The 13,805-nt window shown below is 42.3% G+C and overlaps 2 protein-coding genes across 2 annotated transcripts; one reads left to right on the forward strand and one right to left on the reverse strand.

The window, feature by feature from the left end:
* Nucleotides 1-5,131: 5,131 nt before the first annotated feature.
* dnaaf10 (dynein axonemal assembly factor 10) lies at nt 5,132-10,239 on the reverse strand. Its single transcript, XM_083987667.1, has 8 exons — nt 9,955-10,239; nt 8,658-8,758; nt 8,340-8,470; nt 8,137-8,238; nt 7,919-8,034; nt 7,182-7,316; nt 6,014-6,111; nt 5,132-5,892 (listed from the first exon to the last, which is right to left on the reverse strand). Exons 1-8 carry the CDS (start codon nt 10,138-10,140, stop codon nt 5,685-5,687), a joined length of 1,077 nt encoding a protein of 358 aa, XP_083843793.1. The 5' UTR covers nt 10,141-10,239; the 3' UTR covers nt 5,132-5,684.
* Nucleotides 10,240-10,496: 257 nt separating this feature from the next.
* On the forward strand, nt 10,497-13,562 carry pno1 (partner of NOB1 homolog). The gene is made up of 7 exons (XM_083988466.1): nt 10,497-10,780; nt 11,864-12,010; nt 12,116-12,199; nt 12,474-12,534; nt 12,686-12,803; nt 13,061-13,131; nt 13,237-13,562. Exons 1-7 carry the CDS (start codon nt 10,574-10,576, stop codon nt 13,302-13,304), a joined length of 756 nt encoding a protein of 251 aa, XP_083844592.1. The 5' UTR covers nt 10,497-10,573; the 3' UTR covers nt 13,305-13,562.
* Nucleotides 13,563-13,805: the final 243 nt, after the last annotated feature.

The raw sequence follows: 13,805 nt of genomic DNA on the forward strand, positions 1-13,805 counted from the left end.
GTTTTCTCAGATTCTTCACCGGGCTGGCTCTGCTGCAGCAGGAGCACAAAGCCTCTGCGGACACAGAGAGGGAGGCTGCTCTGTTCTTACAACAGGGACTGGAGCACTTTGTCAGCCAGCGCTGCAGCAAGAGGTGTGTGTGTGTCTGTGTGCGTGCGTGCGTGCGTATGTGGTGGAGGTGGATGCATTCGGCAAGAGAATGAGAGTGTGAGAGGGCATGACAGTATCAGTAATATCTCAGCATGTTCGCTTTAAGCCTGCAGGAGGGAGAATAGCAGTGTAGCAGAGTAGTGAAAAAGACCATCACAGTCAGCAGAAACACACTGACATACCATCTGTGGTGTCAACCATACACAGGATTTTTTTAAATAGATTTTTCTAGTCTCAATATGTTTTTTTGTTTGTTTGTTTTTTTCACAAACCACCATCTTTGTCAGTTTGTGGACTGAACACAAAAAGTGGAGCTGGAAGGGGAGAATGTCTTGGTGAGGGCTTAAAAAGATATCTGATTCTTTACTGGTCGAATTAGAGGAGGGTAAATGTTTGGGATTGGCCGGTGTTTGTGATTTATAATGAGGAGGGACAATATGTCCTCATCTTGGATTTGTTTGTTTTGCAAGTTCCCTGTGGTCATCATGGCTGTTTGTTTTTTTCTGTGCTGTCATTCTTTGTTGATGTTGTCATGTTTTGCTTTTATTCTCCAGCTGGGTGGAGCAGGATCCATCAGATCCTCTGTCCAGCCTTAACACACAGTTCCTGCGCGGCCTCCTCACTCTGGGACAACTGCAGCAGAGAAACGTCCTGTCGGCGAAGGCAATGAGCGCCGAACAGGTTTATCACACGTATGTTACAAATCAGAAAATGTTGTTCTATTGGAGATATTTCCTCTTTACTCTGTGTTGGTGGTGGATCCCAAATCATAGTGAGTGTATGAGTCAAAGTCTCAACATCCACATCAGTGTGTGAACCACTTTAACAAGTGTTTGAGCTCTGGATGAAAACCCTGCGTCTGTTCTGTGTCTGTGCTGGAATGCCTCAGTGTAACGGTGCTGGCTGCCCAGAGTGTGAGTCAGTGTGTGTGTCGTGGCGAGGTGAGCGGGCAGCTGGAGTGGGTGCTGCTGCACGCTCACTTCGCCCTGCTGCAGAGGCTGATCCAGCGGGGCGAGGACCAGACCAAAGCTGGCATCAATAGACACATCCTGGTGGCAAAGAGATGCCAGGTCCTCACAGCTCTCATACGCCTCACGTCTGTCTCACCCTGCCAGGAGCTGCTGGACATGCAGGAGAGGGTAAGAGTGTCCTGTAGGGGATGGGAAACAGTTTTTGTCTCCTCTTATTTTCATATTAGTTAAGATTTGCTCCTGTATTGACTGTAATGTCGATAAGTGTGTGGTGTGAGAGAGAGTTCAGTCTTTTGCCTTCTTCCCACCTCCTCCTCTGCTTTGTACAGGCGTGCCAGCTGGCAGTAGTGACCACACCACGGGACAGCCACGCCCTGTTTCTATTAGGTTTGGCACAGCTAGCTCAATATGACAACAACCCAAGTTCAGAGAGGTCAAAGGAAGCAATAACAGATGCCTGCCTCAGCTTCCAGGCCAGCATTGAGCTGGAAGACAAGAGTCAGAGCGGAGAACCACCCGAACTGCTGAGCAGTGAGTCTGTGTTGTGTCCTTTTCTGTGTTTGGCATCGAGGCTAGAGGATAGAATAGTGTAGAGATGCATCAATCAATCAGTCATCAATCAAACTTTATTTCTGTAGCACTTTTCATACAGTTATAATGCAACAGAAAGTGCTTGACATAATAAAAACACCCTATCCCTCCCACCCCCCATCCTCAACACTCACATACATAAAAGTAAACATGGAATATTTAAAATCAGTGACTGAACAGTGATCACTTATGGAGAAAGCTGGAGGCTTAAAAAATGAAGTGTAAAAGAGAATAAATAGAGCTGCGAAAAATTAAGGAAAATAATACACTTAAAACTAATAAAAGGAGTAGGATAAATAAATACGTACATAACTAAATCAAATAAAAACTCTATGTTAAAACATAGAGTGATAATGATAAGATCAGTAAACTAATAAGACACTAAATAAGTAATAATAAAACAGTGAGTAAGTAAAATAATAAAACTGTAAAACTGATATTAATAATAATAATAATAATAATAAAAAGAAGAGAAATTCAGTTAAAAGCAAAACTAAAAAGGTAGGTTTTCAGTTTGTTTTTAAAGATATCAACACTCTCTGCTGCCCTCATGTCCTCAGGAGGGCTGTTCCACAGTCGAGGACCATAATGACAGAAAGACGCCTCATTGTGTGTTTGCATGGCACCTGTCTCATGACAAATCGGGCCATATATGATATGAAAAGTCATTTTTCACACCCACATGGGTTATCTCCTGTTTGCTCAGAACAAAGGTGGTGGCAGGAACGGCAGGAGGGTGAAAGTAAGAAAACTGACAAGAAGTCTGCCACCCAGCCAGCGGGAGTGAGGGTGTCTTCTGATGCCAGTGCAGCCAAGAGAGGAGCGAGGCGGGGCAGGGGAGGGCCCACTCAGGGGCGGGGGGCAGCAGCTGTAACCAAAGCTCCTGCTCCTGCTCCAGCTCCTGCTCCCACAGCCCCCATCAGAGGAGGGAAAGCTACCCGGCCTGCAGCCAAAACCCCTGCAGCCAGGTGAGTCACCGTGGCAACCCGAGTCAAGCGGTGGCAGACCTGCGATGTGGTCGTACTGTATGTGGATGTTTGTAAACATCTGTTTATCGGTGGATGATTTAATGTGGGTAGAAATAGCTTGGACTGTTATCCTGCCTTGGTTTTTTTCATGCCAAGTACAAACACAAGCTTTGATTACAAGTCATAGACCTTAACACTGGCAGAAATGTGATATGTAGGCCAGACTCCCTGCACAAGAGCACTTTCAAAACTTTTGTATTATGTGTTCTCTCCTGTAGGGGGCGACCTGGAGCAGCAGTCAAACCCGATGGAGCCGCTAAACCTCCCAGCAACGGCAGTAAACCTCAGCTCCCTGCTAACAAGTCTAAACAGGACTGTCGCTCTGACACTGTTGGGAGTGGGACAGCAGAGGGTGAGTAAGACATGAGAGTAACATTCACATTCAGGTGAAAACCATAAAACTGTGAACATGTATTATAAAAAATTACTAAATCCCCACTCCTACTGACAATAGTAGTACAGTAGCATGACATTTTACTTAAAATAAGACCTGAAATGTTATCTAACTTTTCCATGGCATGACATGAAACAACTAATGTCGTTTTCTACCCCTATTTTCTGTCTGTGATGTCAGAGCCACCTGTAGGAGACCCGGTGACCGTGTCCGGCCCGGTAAACCGGAAGTCTCATATCCCACGGCTGGGTCTGGCCCGCGCCCTCTCCCGCTCTGCAGACACCCAGGACAGGGCAAAGCAGCTCTACCAAGAGGTCATCTCCATGGCACCAGAGGTCAGCGCTGTGAACTGTTACACTTAGATTTCAGGCATTTCCATCACCAGTTTCACCCCCACCCAGATGTGTGTGTTAATTGTCGTTGAATGATCATATTCTTTTCTGTTTGATTAAACAGTTACATAGATAGATAGATAGATAGATAGATAGATAGATAGATAGATAGATAGATAGATAGATAGATAGATAGATAGATAGATAGATAGATAGATAAACTTTATTTACATATGTGATGATCTGACAGAAGACACTAATGCAGTTATTCTCTAAAAAAAGGTTTAAAGGTCTAAATGTCTTCTTAGATTCAGTCAGTGTCTGCTCTGTCTCCACATCCATGATCTCAGCACTTTTCAGCCTCTTCTGTTTAGAAAAAAGATCCCACTGATGTTAGGATAACCTCACTAACTTTCAGGTGAAGTGGTTATTCATTCAGTCTTAAAAGCAGCTGGCCGACGTCTGGTGTCGATTTCCCTCAGTTGACGTAATCCAAACAAGATGTAGTTAATTATTAATCAATCTCTAGGTCCATGATGCCTACATTGAGCTGGTGCAGCTGCTGGAGCCCTCGGACCCTCAGGCTGCAGTGGAGGTTTACTGCAGGTTCCCCCTGAAGCCTGCGGCCGAGCAGAGCTTCGACGACGCCTTCGTCACCGGAGAGATCGTCCGCATGCTGATGGCGCAGGAGCAGTACGACCACCCGCAGCTGGGCCCCAGTCTGGTGGCACACGGCAAAGTCATGGGCCTAAGTAATTAGTATTAACATTATTATGAATACTATTAATGTTGTAATATAGTCAAAACAATCAGATAGTAGTACCAGTTATTCACAGTAATACATCGTTTTCAAAGATTTAGGAATTAATAATTAAGTATTAACAAATTAGTTAGAGTCTCTGTAACAGAAAAAAAACGAACTTACTTTTAGTGTTACACCGTGCAGCTGCCTTCAGCAACAGGTCTGTTCAAACACACTGCACTAGTTTACTGCCATTTTATTAGTATATGAGAACATATCACCTTGACTATATTTAATAAATGTGCTGTTTAAATACAGTGTTGCATAGAAACCATGCAGCCAGGCTCATGTGACATGACATCTATTTATAGAGATTCATCACACTCAACTGGTGCGATGGCCAGATAGATGACATGACACAAGACATAGAGTGCATACATGCAGCATGATGTCAGATAAGTAACTACAGAGTGAGTCAGGCTGGAGTCATTTAGTTCTCTCAAGATGTTCAATAAATTATAATTATTATTAGATGAATTCTCATCTGGGGTGTTTGATTTTAAATCATAGAAGGAGGATTTTTAAACATTTAAAACAACATTTGTACTAACCTGTGTCTGTGTTTGCAGGTTGTATAGAGAAATACATTGACATCTTGGATGGAAAGGCCATGACCAAGCTTCTGATGAGCGTCTACGCGAGGATCCATGACAAACATGAGGACGATCAGGATCTGCAGGACTTCTTCAAGTTCAGATGCTGGATTTGATGCTTGTAACCTTCTAGGAAATACTAACATTATATCACTTTTAGTTTGTTTACTCAACATGAAAAACACACCCTTTCTCTTCAGCTGATAACGCTTGACTTTATTTGCTCTCATGTAAGATAGAGGACACTGAGAAAATGTTGAGGTTTCTCTCCAAATGCACATTTAATCTGAAAACAGAGGTCTCATATTATATCAAAAGTGACTGAACAATAGGCAAAAATGGAGTACAATGTCCACCAACAGTGCAACAAAATGTTTCAATAAGCATCCAACAAAAATGAAAACAGATAAAGAAACTGAATCTTGATCTTGAATTATTATTTCAAGCCAGAGGCAGCATGACTCATTTACCCATCCTAGTAGAGGCTTTTGGATAATATGGGAAATGTATCATTGTGTTACAGGGGTATTTCTCCACCCTGGAGTATATCAGTGCCTTCAAGGCTCAGTCAAACACTTTCCCTGTTCATCTGAGTTAAATTATTTCCAGGCAAGATAAGTGGGATGATGAGAATCAGCCACAGAGACATGAAGTAGGAAATCCTTGCTTTCAAATAAAAGATCATCGATCCAACGATGACCAGAGGAAGAACTCAGCCTCTCAAACAGGCAGTGATTCAAACACCATTGGTGCACCTGTGTTGTTGTATGTTGCTTTGTATCGGGCTGCACAGAGCTTCAGTCTTTGTCGTGGTCGTGCTCTTTCAGACCAAGTTTAGTTTGGTGACAATGAGCACGCGGACAGTCTGGTCGAAGCCGGAGCACACACACAGGCCCTGCTTGTCGGGACACCAGTCCAGGCTGGAGATCGGCTGCGTGGACACAGTGACGTTCTGTAAGAGGTTGACAGTCCCGGCGACGCCCACATCCACGCCATCTGAGTCCTTCTTCTCTCTCCCAGCAGGGTACTCGCTGCAAATGACATCAAAAGACAATTTTAGACAATTGATTGATTCCTATTAAACCACCACTATAATGAATCCATCTGTATCTCTGACTACATTGTCGTTGGAGTTCAAGTTGGACGACTCACTATTTCCACACATGCAGGTTGCCTGCTCCCCCTGCAGTCATGAAGATGTCTCTGTTTTGGGGCAGATGCTTCACCTGCCAGATGGTCGACTTGTGAGCCTGAAACAAAGAGAAGGGATCATTTACTTTCCAAATCAATTCAGTCTGTAACACAAAGATTCATTTCTCACAACTGTCAAGACACTGTCAACCTGAGTGGAAAACCTCCCAGCCACTTTCATCTGATAACGTTTCCTTGCCGTTGTGTCAGGATTGTTGTCCCTTACACAGTTTTGGCTCTTCCTTTGGTGTTGATTCAATCTAAAACCCTCTTGTCTGTACATGTAACTGATGGATCTTATATCCCTAGTGTGATTTCTTTATTCTCATTCCCCTGCTCCACCATCCTCACATTGCAGCTATTATTTAGTATATACACAACAGCTACGGAAAATAGTTTAAGTGATTGTTAGCGGGTTTGTTAAAACAACTGTGTCTGATTTCAGATTACAGTGTGGTAATGAAACATAAATATGATGAAATCCCAATAAAAAAAAAAAACTGTATCCTACCTAAAAACCCAAACAAATACAAAGTAAATGGTGCTGTTGAAAATTAACTAGCCACAGATTGTCATCCACAGTGTTGAGATGTTGATTATAATAACAGATAAAGGAATGTAATAAAGCTCCAGTGCCTCAACCACGTGTTCAGCCTCGTCTGTACAGGTACAGTGATATCTTCCTGGACCAAAATTATCTGGTGGAACTTTATGATTCATGGTTGGAGACGCTGATGTGCCAAGTGTTGATCTCTCAGAAGAACTGCACAAATATTTAGAGAGCTCAGGCCTCTGATCTCTCAGACCTTGCAAACACTTGGCGAGCTGGGCCGTGCACTAATGCCAGTTTAAGTGTGTTTTTCTAGCATTTCCCCCCACAAAAAGCCACACTTCTCTCCCCCTCGCTTGGCCCTGTGTCATTTTTGGCCGGTGTCACAAAGCCACGGAGAAAGTTAGACAAACACAACCCCCAAACACTTCCAGCTGTGAAAACGGTCAAAGCGACGTGCGCCCCGTTTCCCTCTGTACTGTACAAATGTAAAACTAATAATAATAATAACGATACTAATCTTTTGACATTTTTCCATACGTCGGAGCCAAACATCCGTCTGGCTCGGGTCACAATTACCTTTTCAGAGACGGAGGCGAAGCCCTTGGTGGGGTGCTGCGTCCTCATGTCAAAGACGTGGAATTTCCCCTCCAGGGAGGTGGCCACCAGCTTGTTCATGTTGATGTCCTTCCTGTCAAACTCCACGCTGCATACCTGGTCGTGATGTAAGAGAAAAAAAAACACTCACTCACTCTCTGGGCATTTATCACACCGGCACATCCACCCACCGTTTTTTTTCCATACATCAGAAACTGTTGAAACGCACGTAATAACTCCTCCTGGCAGGTTCACGTATATTCAAGAGGTGATGAGTAAGAGAGACGGCTATAAAAATAAAAATAATAAAAACAGTACATTGACCTCAGACTTCCCCTGAGGATTTACTTTTTCATTTTCAGCTCTGTCTCCACATCTGTCCCTGTTTTTGTCTACTGTGTGATTCAAGTGCAGGTTGTAGTGAAAAAGAAACAACATATGATTGGACAGTTTATCCTAATGAAAACACTGCTGCTCAATATGAGGGCCACTCTTTGTGTTTTGGGGCTGAGCTGGTTCAATCACGCTGTCAAGTTTGAGTTCCTGTTTCTCCTCTGAAAAGCTGGTTAATCTTCTTCCTGTGGTACCACACTGGCTACATATGTGACAAAACCAAGAGGAAAAACTCCCCCTGAAATATTTAATAACTTCACAAAAAGAAAAATCACATGCAACACGCACTCTATGTGTTACCATTTCAATGCAGGTGTTCACTTTACCCCGTTTTTAATGTTGGTTTCCCATCGTAGAGACATATTCCGCAGGTCAAAGAGTTTGATGTCTCCGTTGTCATAGCCAGCACACACGCAGCGGTCCTGATCATTGAAGGCATGACCTGTGATGAGAAGGTCAATGGAAAGTCAACATCGACAGCTTCTGTTATCTAAAATATTTAGCTTTAGGTTCTCTCCACCTTGAAATCTTCTGTTTTACTCACCAAATGCAACCGTCCAACAGTCCCTCTTGGTTTCTCCCTCCATGGGCTCCATGTTGGCCACAGGTGAATCCTTCTGTCTGTGATCCCACACTTTTACTGTCCCTGTGTAACAGCCAATAGAAAAGATCTTATAGATTCACCCAAGGATCCACTTTTTTTTATCTTAATGTACTTTAATCTTTACATTGTAAATGACATCAAACCATCTCTGCTTCCAGTGACTATCTCTGGTGCGCCATCGCCGATCCCCAGACCTCCAACACCATCGATACTGTTCACTATTTCTTTGTGGGCTTTTACGCTGTACACTGGCACTTCAGGCATCTCCAGATTCCTGCGGAGAACAGAACCAGAACCATCTGCACTTGATGACCCGCAGACTTGGAAACAGATTCAGTGAGAACTCACTTTCGATTCATTCAGACAGCGCGTTAGAAAATAAAACCTTTCTTTCATCATGTCCTGCTGTTGCTGGCAAAGACACAGAGTGTGACATTAGTGGGTGTGGGTAAGAAAAATACCATATATTGAGATTTCCATCGAAATCCCCGGTTGCTATGTGTCTTTGTTGAAGAGAGGTGGCTCCAAAGGTCCCACACTTGATGGGCTTCGGCTTCTCCACCTGAATGGACAAACAAGGAGAGCATTTAGTTACATTCAAAGAATGGGACAATGCAACAAGCAGTGAAATAGCAGCATAGCAGGAGAACCATATACTTTTTTTCCCTTAGTCTTTAGCACAGCAGCCAAATAATGAAAATACTGTAACTTAAACTATAAGAATAATGATACAAGAAAATTGAATGTTTGTGAGAGTTTGTGGTGCGCGTGTGCCACACCATTAATTATCATTTCTTATAGTTTTTCTGCACTCTTGATGTAAACATGATCTTCTATTGACTCTCATGCAGCTTTATGTTGACATTTGGCCATTGTGTTGGATAAACCACGTAGAAATGGAAGGATGGTCATTACATTGTTTAACTCTTCTTTTGCACAACTTTAGAGATATGTTACTGTAACTTTGTCTTTGCAACTAACAAAGGGAATTGTAAAGTTTGTTGAGATAAAAACTTGTTTTGTCTTCGAGATTTTCTGCCTGACTCTGACCAGAATCACATTGCTCTGACTCTGACCCCTTTGATGAGCTTTTACTCTCATCTCAAAAAATTAAAATATCATGGAAAAGTTTATGTATGTCAGTAATTCAATTCAACATACAATTCTACATAATATAGATCCATCACATACAGGATGAAAATGTCTTTATTTCTTTTAATTGTAATGATTATGGCTTACATTTGATGAAGAACTAAAGTTCAGTATCTCAAAAAATTGGTATGTCCATCTATATGCACCCAATACTTGGATATTTGACTTGAACTACTGTAAATTGACTTTTCCATGATATTATAATTTACTGAGATGCACCTGTCCTGTATGTCTTTTACGTTGTCCTCCCACACAGGCCTGAATGTAAACACCTGGTAGTTGTTTGCAACTTCCAATAATATTCCTCATTCTGCTGCTAATTAGCGCTTTACCAAGGACAGGTGCACCCGGAAGTAGCCACACTGTACTAATAGCATTACCAATATAAGAATAACAATACTATAACCTGCTATTCATTGACGTTTGACTTGAATTAATAGAGGTCAAAGCTACCTTTATGTTGCCTGTTGCTATGGAGACAACAAACTGGCAAGACTTTTCTAGAAACTCTTAGATAAGACAGATATGTTGTGGTTTATTTCTAAGGAGAGGAGGGGAAAGAGGACAAATTAAAAGCAGCAGCATGTCAGTGTGTTATGTATCTACCTCCTTAATGAGCTGAGCCTCTCCGTGCTGCATCTCGTATATTTGCATCACTCCGGTTCCTCTGGGAAAGTTCCCGAGACAGACAAACTTCGCACTGCGCGGGATCCATTTGGCATCGAAGACGGTGTAGTTCAGGCTCTTCTGGATATGAGCAATGATCTGAGGTTTGGACAGAGGCGATGACATCTTGGCTGGTGTTTTATAAATGATCTGTAAAGCGGGTAAGAAGCTGGAAAGGAAAAGTAACACAGAGACCAGCACCAGCAACGCTCATCGTCGCTTTCTCCGCTGCCAAAACAAACCAGGCCTTTCCTGCTGCTGCTGAGGCGGCTGCCCCGAGGAGATGCCTGACGAAAATGTTTACAACTCAAGTTCATATTTCACACATTAACAATCTATATATTACTACACCGACGGAAAACGAACTCTAGTAAACAACTAAGATATATGTGTTAATTATGACACAATTATTTAGCTTGTTAATTATTTTCACGCTACAGGCACACACGCGGCGGCTGTTTGGGTCCTTTCCAGCGCACGAGGACACCTCGCATGCCACTGTGGCCGTCGCTCCGCTTCAGTTTTGACTCTTTAAACTGATTTAAAACCCGCTTGAAGGATGGACGTCGAGAAAAGTACGGTTCCTGTCGACGGCGCTGCTGCCGCCGCCGTGGAGCCTAAAGATGACACAGAGACTTTCACAAAAGTCAAATCTAAAAAGACTCAGAAGCGAAAACGTGAACAAGATGGGGCGGACATGGACACAGAGGAGACGGTGACGGTGAAGCGGCCGCAGTTTCCACCGATTTCAGGCGACAAACTGAGGGTGAGTCCTGTGTATGTGTCTGTGTGTACATGTGCTCCGCCGTGAGCGTTGATTTATAGTGACACTTATCTTCATCCCAAGGTAAATCAGTAGCAGTTCAATAGTTAAAGGGACAACGAGGAGTTTCTATTCGGTTATAAAAAAGTCTCACGTTAATGTGGATGAATCTCCGCTACTCACACTTGTTAATGGCTCCATTTTCGCTAAATATATCGATCTGTCTCTATCGTTATTTTGTTATTATTAGTGGTGGCGGAAACGCTGGTCGAGCCGACCAGCGTTTCCTTCATGGCGAGTTATGAGAATAACGCCGCAGAATCGCCGTTTATGGTCGGAACTACGATGGTATGTGAACCTCTTTGAACCTCTGACTTTAATTTTTGATGAATGAAAACATGAGTCCGTCTTGCGCCGGGTCAAAGAAATGTACGGTGCGCGCGGAGGCTCATAAATGTAGTGTGAAAACGCTTCGCTTTTCCAAAACTCCTCGTTGTCCCTTTAAATCTGCCTAAACTCTACTGTAGTAGCACAGGGGGAGACAAAAACACCAGTAATGATGATAATCCAGCCATGTCAACACTCAGTACCTCTCTTATGTAACAGCTGCATTCACGTGTTTCTTCACAAACTTCTTCTAAAAGTTTAAAAACATTTAATAAGTCCTTGAAATATTCATAAGTAACTACAATCCAGCCAGTATTTCAAGGATCAGTGAGAGCACACATTATAATGTATCAGCAGTTGAACACTGATCATATCAACAGGTGTGCAGTAGTTTTCAGTGTACTTACGTAATTACATACTAACAATGTTTACATTGTCATCTGCAGCATATAGGTGTCACAGCTGGAGGTGTTTGTCTTATATTTTATAGATCATGTGATCAATTGAGAGTGTAGATGAATAACTAAGTTAAAATCAGTTGATTAAATATTGAAGAAAGTAATAATTAGCTATAGCCCTGCTTTTAAGTTTAGTGATAGGGTGGAAATCGAACAAATCCTCTTGTTTTTCCTTCTTTTATTTATTTATTTCTAAATACTGTGACCCAGTGTGTAATTTATTGCTTCACATGTGTTTCAGGGACCAGATGAGATGAGGAAAATCGCCGTCCCGGCTCACAGGTACACACCACTGAAGGATAACTGGTTGAAAATTTTCACTCCCATTGTCGAGAACCTGCAGCTTCAAGTCAGATTCAACCTCAAAACCAGGAACGTTGAAATCAAAGTAAGTTTTCACAGCCTGGATGATCTATCTGTTTTTCTCTGGTGCACATGGTTTTGTGTTTTGTGTGTACAGTATGTGTGTGTGACATGCTTTTCCTTCTTTCAGACGTGCAAGGACACACAGGACATCGCCTCGCTCACGAAAGCAGCAGATTTTGTCAAAGCCTTTGTTCTAGGATTCCAGGTTGAAGTGAGTACACTGATGGGAGGCTTTGGAAAGCTGGGCATGTTTCATCTGTCTGGTTTTGTACAAAGTGTGTTATTTGCCAAGCCAAGGTCACGTTTGGGTAGAGATTTAGGATTAGGACCAAACTGTTGCTTATCATAAATTATTGTTACACTGTTTATTTTACTCAAACTGAAGCACATAAAAACAACTGTCACAATGTTTAATTTGTGATCTTGTATGAGTTTTAACCTTGCCTTTTTTTTTAGTATGTAACACTTTTATTTTCTCTTCCCAGGACGCTCTAGCTCTCCTCAGATTAGATGAGCTTTTCCTAGAAAGCTTTGATGTCACAGATGGTAAGATCACTGCACCTTCTGTCTGCTCACAAACAGGCCACCTTTCATTAACACTCTCCTTTTCCCTGCTGAAATATGAACTAATAAATCTCCAAATCAAACGTCTCTTGGTGTGTATTAACCTGTGATCCTATGGTGTCTGTCTTGGCAGTGAAACCTCTGAAGGGAGACCACTTATCCAGAGCCATCGGGAGAGTAGCGGGGAAGGGAGGGAAAACTAAGTTCACCATTGAAAACGTCACAAAGACTCGTATCGTGCTCGCAGACACGTGAGTACACCAGTATTCCTGCACAATTATACTAAAATGATGAACACAAATTTTTCTCAAACAAGTTCTCTCAAAACAACCTTATTTTATTGCACTTTTGCAGCAAGGTTTTGTTTTGACAGCCACAGCAGTTCCTGTCAAACTGAAACTGAAAAAAAAAAACTTGATAAGTCGGCTGGTTTCCCTGAAATGTGTGGTGATGTTGTTGAGATGCAGATGAAACTAATTTCTTAACTCTCTTTTGTGTCTCTCAACAGAAAAGTTCACATATTAGGATCTTTTCAGAATATCAAGATGGCACGGACGGCGATCTGTAACTTAATCCTTGGTAAGGACGACATTATTTTCATATCTGGAACAGTCTCTATGTCGTGCTGTCCATCCAGATGTCGTGCTGAGTCCGTGACCTTTAAAATCCTTTTGGCTTTTACAGGAAGTCCTCCTTCAAAGGTCTACGGCAACATCAGAGTGGTGGCGAGCAGGAGTGCAGAGAGATTCTGAAGTCCGATTGGCTGCAGAGTGTATTTATCTACCCCCCACCCCCATTGGCTGATGGGATTCCCACTTTGATCCATGTTGTTAAGACTGTTGACTGTTGCCTTTTGGACCGACATCTCAGGTCCATCAGTAATGACCTCATGTCTCCAGCTGATTTTTTTTGGGATCAGTTGACTCAGGAGGAAAAACATTCAGATGCATGTTGAAACACGACGCAGGTATCTGAAAATATGAGTTTGTAAATAAACGAATACAAATCCACCGAAGACTGAGTCCAGTATTGTCTCTGATGTCTGGGTCTATTCTTTGATAGCGGAGCATCCTGAGAAGAAACAGTAAGACACAACTGACAGAAAATGCAATACTTTCAACATTTCAAAGTTTATTTAAATTTTATTTAATTTTCATACAGTATCAAGTTTCCAACAGTCCCACAGCATAAGATGCAGCATGCAGAAAAAGGAAAAAAAAAAAAAAAAAAAGGTTCTCAAACGTAAATCTTTT

The sequence above is a fragment of the Trachurus trachurus genome, assembly GCF_905171665.1.
Source record: "Trachurus trachurus genome assembly, chromosome: 15".
Classification (NCBI taxonomy): Eukaryota; Metazoa; Chordata; class Actinopteri; order Carangiformes; family Carangidae; genus Trachurus; species Trachurus trachurus.

Excerpts from the sequence above, each read along its gene's own strand:
- dnaaf10 (XM_083987667.1), bottom strand. The coding sequence starts at position 10,140 with ATGTCATCGCCTCTGTCCAAACCTCAGATCATTGCTCATATCCAGAAG. Across the intron at positions 8,759-9,954 it reads AGGCTCAGCTCATTAAGGAG|GTGGAGAAGCCGAAGCCCAT; the intron begins GTAGATACATAA and ends TTGTCCATTCAG. Across the intron at positions 6,112-7,181 it reads TCGCCTCCGTCTCTGAAAAG|GCTCACAAGTCGACCATCTG; the intron begins GTAATTGTGACC and ends TCTTTGTTTCAG.
- pno1 (XM_083988466.1), top strand. The coding sequence starts at position 10,574 with ATGGACGTCGAGAAAAGTACGGTTCCTGTCGACGGCGCTGCTGCCGCC. Across the intron at positions 10,781-11,863 it reads TTTCAGGCGACAAACTGAGG|GGACCAGATGAGATGAGGAA; the intron begins GTGAGTCCTGTG and ends CATGTGTTTCAG. Across the intron at positions 12,535-12,685 it reads AAGCTTTGATGTCACAGATG|TGAAACCTCTGAAGGGAGAC; the intron begins GTAAGATCACTG and ends CTGTCTTGGCAG.